The 10,106-nt window shown below is 39.1% G+C and overlaps 1 protein-coding gene across 1 annotated transcript; it reads right to left on the bottom strand.

The window, feature by feature from the left end:
• Positions 1–887: 887 nt before the first annotated feature.
• klhl38a (kelch-like family member 38a) lies at positions 888–7,267 on the bottom strand. The gene is made up of 4 exons (XM_058404512.1): positions 6,988–7,267; positions 4,440–5,796; positions 4,244–4,349; positions 888–4,135 (listed from the first exon to the last, which is right to left on the bottom strand). The coding sequence occupies exons 2-4, from the start codon at positions 5,793–5,795 to the stop codon at positions 3,846–3,848; spliced, it is 1,752 nt and encodes a 583-aa protein (XP_058260495.1). The 5' UTR covers position 5,796; positions 6,988–7,267; the 3' UTR covers positions 888–3,845.
• Between the last annotated feature and the right edge of the window lie 2,839 nt (positions 7,268–10,106).

Consider the following 10,106-nt stretch of genomic DNA (forward strand, 5'->3'; position numbering starts at 1 on the left):
TTGATTAGATATGAAGGAGGGGAACCGTTTGGCTGAGATTTAAGATTTGAGATTTAAGTTAACAACCACACTGAGCTGAAAAGCATCTCAAAACACACAACATGTATATCGATTATTGAGGTGGTTTTGTTGTTGCCAGCCAAGAACAGGACTCTGATGCTACAGAGGGCATGGGATCACAAAAAAATATGTGGTCAATCACCTTGCAGTGAAAGTGATTCATTGCTTTTTTGGTATTTTATTGCAGTGTGAATCCATGATGTAAAATACACATCTCCCAGCATATATTCAGAAGCACTTTAACGGCAAAAACCCATCTGAGTGGCTTGTCTTGTTGCATTCATCTATCTATCTCTATCTATCTATCTATCTATCTATCTATCTATCTATCTATCTATCTATCTATCTATCTATCTATCTATCTATCTATCTATCTATCTATCTATCTATCTATCTATCTATCTATCTATCTATCTATCTATCCATGTTGCTATATAAATAAAATAATAATATATATTATAGGGTTTTAAATTTTTGTACATTTTTTTGTAGAAGTTTAATTAATTGATTTTTAATAATTCAGATCCATTTTTTTTTTTTTTTTTAAAGATGCTTAAAAGCCACAGTAATAAAGACGCCCCATTAATATTGATAAATATCTGTAAGCCCGGTGATGAAATCCTAGCTTTTAACATTGTAACTGAGATTTTAAATCTCTGTGAGTTTCACATGCTTCGGTAGCCACCTTGACCTTGTGTTTGTTCAAAGTTGCTTCTTTATTTCTGAAAGCTGATTTAAATTTAATTCCAATGGAAGCTATTTTTCTCATATTTACAAAATACACCAATCAGGAAAGACATGCAATCAATGAATAGTTCATGTTTTTGGGGAAAAAAAACAAAACAATGAATGGTGTGCCACTGCTTGTTGAGTTTGAAAGGATACTGGCCTTCAAATGGACACTGCCTACTGATATTCTATGGGAATATAACATTATAAATGATTATTTATCTGGTTACCATGTAAAGATTATAATAGCACTCTAATCTTTTATAAGGATTGGTGGTTGGGAGGATTTGAGTTCAGATGATCGGATTGGGATGAGTTCCTTAGCATCATTACACAATATTGTGTGGGCCACCACTGGGACATCATTTTCCTTTCCTGTGGTGGATTCTCCATCACTGTGGTCTATTTTCCCTGTGATAAAGCGCCATCTAGAGTTGGACTGTGAGCAACCTAATTTCTTAAGATACCAAAGGCAAGCAATGCTTCAGCAATTTAACCATCAGTGGTGAAGGACACCTGTCACCAAGTATTTATGTGTTAATATGAATTGAGTTGATTTGTTGCTTTTGGAGCTATTATAATGTTTACTATTATTTAGTCACGTGTGGCAAATAGCATTACATCAATGCATGTTCACATTCAAATCTACAAACCTCTTGTTATCTAGTCTTATTTCATTTTACTGTCAAAGTCCAGTCCTCCAGCATCCTGCACGGTTTTCCTGATCTAACCCAACTCGGGGAAAACCTTCCATGAGCTGGATCAGGAGTGCTAGAGCAGAGTAAACATGAAATCCTGCAGAGATTTGAGACCTAGGACTGATGTGAATGTGTGAACATCACAGTCTAGTATATTCCAACGCTCTGGATCTTTCGAAGCTATGACTAGATACAAGGAGAGTGGATTAGTCTAAACATAAATGACTAATATAGATCAACCATATAGAGCAATAGTTTATATAAAAGAAATGGAAAATCAGATTCATACAAAGAACAGTGTTTTGTTTCTTCTTACACATAAAACAGTGAATAGCTAAGAAAGGCCTCGGGGTTGTATGTGTGTGATCTGCTCTCTTCCAAAAACATTCCAGCGAGTACTTTATCATTCTTGTGATCTGAAATGCGGGCCAAAGGTTTGAATGTAATCTGAGGAGTAATTTGAAGCATCCTGCACCGTGTCATTTCATCTGAGGAGAGAGCAGCACTAAGAATAACTATTTGTCCATTAGGTGACTCCTGCTGGTTCCTCTCACGCGTCACAAGCCTCCTGGAAATTGTTAACCAGTCAAATGAAATAAGTACATGTATACACATGATTATGCAGAAAAACCCCCGAAATGAATGCCATTGTATCAGAGAGAGTGTAGAAGAGTAGAGCTAATAACCAAAAAGCTAAAGCAATTTAAGCCCTGGCTAACCATAACTTAAACTTCTGAGTAGAAGCTGTAGACTCTCAGGAAAAAAATAGGTACTAAACTATTCCTTTTCTTGTTGCTGGGGTCAGATCCTCAAGTACTCACTGTTTATACCGTTTTAACTAGTGAAACTACTCTAAAAGGGAATTATGGTCCAAAATCCTTTATATCCACATTTCCAGGTGAAAATTACATATTCAGGGTAAAAAAAAACAAAAACAAAACCTAACCCAGCAACAAGAGAAAAAAAGATGTACAGTACACTTATGTATGTAATGTCTGCAGTATGTCATTAAGTGTGTTCATGTCTTGAGTGACCGCCTCCATAGTCATGCCTGATTCCATTTCAGTGCTGGAAACATGAGTCAGCCGGCGCATTGAGCGTCGGAGAGAAATGGAATACAGCATACGGTACTTACAGCAACACTCCGATGTGTTAAAATTGCATAACTGTAAATAATAAAGCGTCCACACTTCCGTCAGGTCAGAGCTCCGGGCTTTTCTTAAAGCAAGTCCATTAAAATGAGCAGTTAAATTCAGGAATGACATCCGTGGCAGTGTAAGCCGGCAACACAGTAGTTAGGCTTCATGGATCTGACTCAATAACGGATAGAACATTTTCAGTACAAAAGAATTTGCACTAACTACAGCAATCACACAAGCACTAGCTGTGCTATATGAGAAATATCACAATGCCTGGAGGTAAGGTCAGCACTGAAGTTCTGCTTAACCTTAGATGGTGTGTTTTAGCTGTTAATAATCTAATTAACAATTTAAATATTATTGTATTGACTGAAATCCTCTCAGAGAACAGAGATACATTCATCTGATATAAGGCTATATATAATACATATATATAATATATATTTCTTGCTTCATTGCTACACTACAGATATTTGCACTCAGGTTTCTGGACATGCAATAAACATTTCTTATCAAAAGCAGCACAATTCAAGTCATATCAAATAAATGTCTTCACAGAACTACGGTCTAGTGCTTTTTGTGACTTTTGTTTTGCATTGAATTCAGCCTTCTTCTTAAGTAAACCAAGAGTTTTCCTGTCAACCCGAAGGCATGCAAGTGCAGCACATGAGCAATTTCTCTTTTTCGAACGACAGGGCGACATAGCAAAATGTCAGTAATTGAGCTGCTCATGATTTTCCCCTTGATCGCTGAAGGAATGTGTTGTCACTGAGTGACTTTAAATGGGCTGTTGACTGGCATTACAGTGCGCTACAATGTGCGGAGAGAATCATGTTTTCTTTTTTCCACAGCGATACCTCATGTGTTTTTGGATTCTAAATATTTATCTTGCGTAAACTGAGAACGTTCGTGGTGATTCTACCTGTCTGAGATGGTAAGAAGGTGATAGAAAGCTCTTAAATGAGCGATGTTGGGTCGCATCTGTTGCACAGACAAGTGCTGCTGTGATCTGCGCTCCTGAGCATGAGCATGCTCCCAGGACTCCATGGCAAAATCTTCCACTTATCCAGTCAAATATTCTTTGACTGAAGACGCCACATACCATCAAAGCCACAAATGAGACAAAGCAACAGAAGCTTTCAGAGTCTCAGATATGTTAATTAAATATATCTGGGACAGGGGGGCCAACCCAAGTATTAGTTTGGTCCAGTTTCATGAGTCATGGTGGATTGGGTCGATTTGACACGCAGACCAGGGCCAGAGACCCGTGGTCAAACAGCTTGTATGGTAAAGAACCTTTAGATGTCCAGACATCGGTTTTAGGGTCATAGCACTCGAAGCAGTCAGAGTCCTCAATGATATCATGGCTGTTCAGGAAGCGCCCTCCTGTCACGTAGAGCTTGTTGTTGATCACAGTAGCTGAGTGATGCATCCTCCTTTCCCTCATGTTCTCACATTTAACAAACTTGTTGGCTTTGGTGTCATAAGCGATCATCCTTCTTGTGTAACCTTTAATGGACAAAGAACTCAGTTCAGTAAAAAGGTACACTTGATATAATTATTAATTCACAAGTATTTATTTTTTATACTAACAATACAATTTTATACCAAGCTCACCTCCGATGATATAAATCTTGTCTTCTATGACAGCGGCAGGTGCACAGACATTTTTTACTGTTCTGGTCTCCATTCTCAACCACTGGTTGCGTGAAATGTGATAAACCTTGTAAAGATAAACAATATTTGACTTGTTAAGAGAAATCAGCCTGTGATTTAGAGTATATAAGTCAATTCTACCTTAAAACCCAATTACCTGTATCAATCTCACTGGATTCTGCATGGAGTCCTCCCCTCCAAACACATAGATTCTCTGATCATTGGCAGCCACTGCAGGATGGAGCGCTGCTATAGGCATTGGGGCCATAGGTTCCCACTGGTTGAACATGCTGTTGTAGCGCTCCACTGTGTTCGAAATCTGTTTATCTGCTCCTATTCCTCCAAGAACGAAGATGAAATGAAGGTAAGACACACTCTGATGGGCATAACGTGGTTCAAGCATGGGTTCTGCCGTCCTCCACTGGTTGGTCTTAAGTGAGAGGGTATAGACCGTGGCACTAACTGTGCTGTCTCCTGATGCCATGCTGAGGCTGAGACCTCCAACAACATACAGAATACTATGTATGCAAACATAAGCAGCCTTGTACAAGCGCAAGGGCAACTTGGCTAGCCACTGCCAGCGCTGCGTACGCTCATCGTAAAGCAGCGCTTCTCGAGATGTTTGCTCATTGTTCTTGCGACCCCCTACAACAACTAAAGTCTCCCGGCAGGTGTAACGTCGAGGTGTGGTCCAGAGAGGCTTTAGCTCACGCGTGCATTTGGCACTAACAGAAAACATCAGCCGCCTCACTGACTCAATGATCTCTGTGCAAAGGGTGGAGGATTGGACAAGTGGATCATTGGCTATGAACTGGAAGAGGTATGTGGGATGGATGTACCGCAAGCGTACCTTTTTGAAGAGATCATGGATGGCACCACGCCGAGAAAAAGGATCATGGTGGATCCAAGCCAAGAGGGTTTCAAACACCTGCTCTTCCTCAGCACAAAGCCGGTCATCCTCCAGATAGCACATGAGCTCGGGCAGCGAGAGTTCGCAAAAATCCTCTGAGGCAGCCACGTCTGAGAAACAGCGCACAGCCATCTCCTTTGCCCTCTCTCTCAAGCTGTCACAGTGCAGGATTTCTGAGAGGCGGATCATGCTCAAGCAATTGTCCGGGTTCAGCTGCTCCTGCAAGAAGGCTGAACAGGCCTCAAAAAGCCTTGCATACTGCAGCATGGATGCAGCTTGCATCAAAGGCAGCACTATTTCCATGCTTATATTAATGATTCCAGTGTAGATGTAGTCTACAATGCCACTTAAGATCTCAGAGCTGATGCCTTTCAAGTCCACCCTAGTCTGGCTGCTCTCACGGAAGTTGCTGCAGAACATGGCGCGGAAGTAAGGACTGCTAGAGACCAGAACGTTCCTGTGGCATGGGATCTCCAGATCTTCAGTGCAGAGGAGCATGTCAGTGAAGATCCTCTCATGCCGGAGGCAGTTCAGCTGGCACAACATTTGGGCTGGGAGTTCCTGGTCTTTGAATGGAAGGTGCTCAAGGGATGAATAGGCCATTCTGAGTAAGAGACAGAGTGAAAAATTATATTTACTATGCTGCTGAAGGGCCCAAAAGTGGCAGTCTGATGGTCTTTTGACCTCACAACCTTCTGTTTATTAGCCCATTACTCCCTGATACGGCACTTTGAAGTTTTGTGCAACCAAAGAACCAGATATAATGTATTTCTAGCTTGGGCCTGTTGCATGTTGGGTATTATTTCCTCCTCTAAATCATCAGCATTCATGTAATGCTTGCAGGCCACTGTTTCCTAACAAAACTGATTTTAACAAGGCGGATATGTCACATTCCAGCTGTGTCCAAGCCCTCACTGGGTTTGCCCTTGACAGTCTCGCTGTTTGGACGAGGGCATTTAGAGACGCTATTATTGGCATTGAGTCGTCCATTTGCCCCAGAGACAGCTACCGATTTTAATTCCCCCCATATCACACAGGCCACGCTGGCTGTTATTTTAAGAGGTTAATCATTATTGGGTATTATTAACTACCATTACTAAGAGTGTGACGACAGAGCATGACCAGTGACATTCCCCAGCCTTGTCATAGAAAACGAATTATAAAATTATTCCAATTATTATTTAAACACCCCTTTCGAAGGCATTCTTTAAATAGTAAAGTAGTGTTTTCTGGCGTGAAAGGTCAGAATAATCACGTGCCAATCAACTTTTAAAGGGCTCGAATATAAAATTGTAGAAAGCTAAATCCTAAATGTTGACTTAACACATGCAGTGTTTAATTATCGCCTGTAGTGCTGACATAAATCTGTAAACAAACACTGTGAGAATTAAATTAACACTGGGGATTTTGCACTTCATGAGCAAACCCCTCAGATCCCATCTGTCAGTTATGATGGGGTATAAATATTTTGTATAATATACTATAATACAAGCAAAAATGTTCATTACGGTATTATAAGTATATCCCTTTCTAGCCAATTTACCCTAGTCAATAATACATTTATGCCAGCTTAAATATACTTAGTAAATAGTGTAATCATGTATGAATGAACTTGAAGGACTACAATGGAAATAGTTGTACAGCTAGAAATCACCACAGATTATTTGAATAATGCTTCAAATTACAGTATAATTGAACAATAAGAACTCAAAGACTGCTAAATTCAAGACAATTTGCTGTTAGATTAACGCTATCTGTAGCATCAGTCTAATAATCCCATGTGATGTGCGCTTACCTTGTCTGTTCTGAAGGATCTGGTTTAAAATCAGTTACGGTTCACCCTACATGTAACAGTTCTCCCATATGTAACTCTTAGCAACAGAAGATAATGGCAGACAGACATGGACATAGAGAAAGCTTCATTGAGTGATCACGTTAAGAGCTTGCCATGAGGTTGCCTCGTACGTTCCAGGTTCCCAGAATAGTTTTGGAGACTCGATTTGTCCGTGCCTTTGACCCTCTCCTTGTTTGTTCCCACACTGGTTAGCCATACACCATGCTTTCTATGTTTACTATTACAGGGACCTAGCTTAGACTGGGGACAGTCAGTGAGGTTCAAAGGTTTGTTAACGCCCCTCAGTGGTCTTGTGTAACCCAGGAAGCTGGTAAATATAGAGAAGTGCTGATGGCTGGGCTGAGATGGGGGAACAGCTGAGCCTGGTTACATTGGTTTGCCTCGGAGAGGGGAGGTGAGGAGGACCACAACGGGTTGCTGTGGTCACCTGCTACTCATCATTTTAGGTACAGGCATAAAAAGTCATGTTGAACTTCAGTGTGTGGTTTGCATTAATGCCAAAGACTCTCCATAGCTTAATGTAGAACCTTGATTGAGAGGAATGCTTGTATAGACCTAGAGAAAAAAATCTATGGACCTGCTCTCTCTGAAGCTGCCTCCCAACCCCAGGGTCCAACAGTCTACTGAAGGATGAAAAGATTTCAGAGCAGACAAGATTACTTGGAAAAATGATTAAATATAAATTAACTGAGTATTTGACTTGCTGAGGTTGCAGAGGCAATACTTTTTATTTATTTATTTTAAGGAAAATAGACTGCAGAAGCTAAAGGTCATGGAGTTTTCGAGCCATTTAGCCCTTTAATAAATAAATAAATAAATAAATCAATCAATCAATCAATAAATAAATAAATAAATAAATAAAGATAGCTAGATAGATATATTTGTAAGTAAATAAACAAACAAATAAATAAAGATTGATTAAAACAATTAAATGAATGAATGAATGAATGAATGAATAAATAAATAAATAAATAAATAAATACCGAATCTAATCAAATCTGTGTTTTACCACTAATCCATCTCAAGGCACCAATAATGTATTTTATAAAGTTTCTTTACTGTTAAAGGACAACATTCAGTTCTTAAATGAGTAATAGGATAAAAGTAAAAATATTTTTTTGTATAGAATTAGCAAATACATCAAACGTGATTAACGTCCCTGATAATGGATGAATGAAGACATTAAGGAGATCCTAATGACTTGCTTAATTTAATTTCAGTTTATAAATTAGGTACTACTGAGTCATACTGTCATTGTGATCTGTCAGTCTGCATGATATCACTGAACGGAAAGGAAAACGAATGACTTTTATTTACTTAATTTCCTGTGATCTGTAGGAAATGTGTGTGATGCAATGTCCTGTGGAACATGTACTGTAAATTATACCAAATATTTAATAGGCGTGAATAAGAGCAGATAAGAGGAAGAGCATGTTTCATGTATGGAATATTACATGAATTCTCACATTAATGCAATAATAATAATAAAAAAAATGGTTTAATGATTATATTTCAAGAATTATAGTTATTATTATAAAAATTATTTCTTTTTATTCATTTTTAATGTTATTTGTCTCAAACCTGAACATACTGTAGGTTGTTGTGAAAAACTCTTTACCTAAGTTTTTAAAATATCTTTGTGTTGAGCACCTCCGTCGTGAAATTACCCATCATACTCGAGCAGTGTGATGTCAATTAACTGAGTGTTATCTGATTACGAGCAGCAGATGGGACTTTGGCTTGTTACTCCTATCATCGGTTGCACCGAGGGACATGACATAACTTAGTGTCATGTTGATTTTGCTGCACAGGGAAAGCCAAACATATATGCTTGTAGATGGATTGAATAACATTAGGCTACAAGTGAGTGTAAGATAATCCTTTGCACGAATGCACTTCCCCTGTCCTGTACACTGGCTAGGCTTACTGAAAGGAGAAATTCAACCCGAATGACTTACTACTAATCTTTATGATTAAAAAGTGATCTAAAATGACATCCGAAACATTTATAAGTTGTCTGTTTTGTTATCTGATACTGAAACCAGTGGGAATTATTCTACATTTGACTAATGACTGGACTCCGTACTCAGGAATCCTAAAGTTCCTCCAAGTTCAGCTGATTTCAAATCAACATGGTGTCTCACAGCTTCAGTAACCAAAGCATCACTTCTTACATTTAAATAAGTTACTGTATTAACAAGTAATTGCTTTACATCAACATGCAAATATAGTTTGCATGTAAAATCTACAACATTGTCTCTACAGCTGCCTGTTTTGAGTTGGAAAATATACAGCACTTATACACACAGTTAGCAGGCTAGTTTGTTGCATGGAAACAACAATGGCTTTTTTGGACTTGGCAGTGAGAATATATGGAGGTTGAAATTTCCAAGATCAGACTTCTCCTACTTATGAGGTTGAAGCTGAATTTAGCACTAGCCATTGTTTCATCTCTACCTAAAGAATTTAGCACTGCTTTAATTCTTTATTTTATCAGAGTTTTTTCCCCCGCAGATCGCTAACTAGCCAAGCCACGTGTCTAGTGTCTTTCCTAACCCAGCTTAGCTCTGCCGTATACACTCACCAGACATAACATTATGACCAGCTGCCTAATATTGTGTTGGTCCCCCATTTGCTGCCAAAAAAGCCCTGACCCGTCATGCACTGTGTATTCTGACACCTTTCTATCAGAACCAGCATTAACTTCTTCAGCAAATTGAGCAACAGTAGCTCGTCTGTTGGATCGGATCACACGGGCCAGCCTTCACTCCCCACGTGCTTCAGTGAAACAGTTCACCACTGTTCCTTCCTTGGACGACTTTTGATAGATACTGACCGGGAACACCCCACAAGAGCTGCAGTTTTGGATAAACTAGACAAACAACAGAAGCGCACAGGATGACAAGACAAGACAGTGCAGACAAGCAACATATAGACCGACTTTTGTGCAGATAGCAGTGTATACAGTGAGTGCAAATAAGAAATTGACATTTTGTGCAAAGAACAGTGTATACAGTGAATGCAAATATTAAAGTGACACATGTAAACAGGATTAATAT

Source organism: Hemibagrus wyckioides, linkage group LG12 (genome assembly GCF_019097595.1).
Source record: "Hemibagrus wyckioides isolate EC202008001 linkage group LG12, SWU_Hwy_1.0, whole genome shotgun sequence".
Lineage (NCBI taxonomy): Eukaryota > Metazoa > Chordata > Actinopteri > Siluriformes > Bagridae > Hemibagrus > Hemibagrus wyckioides.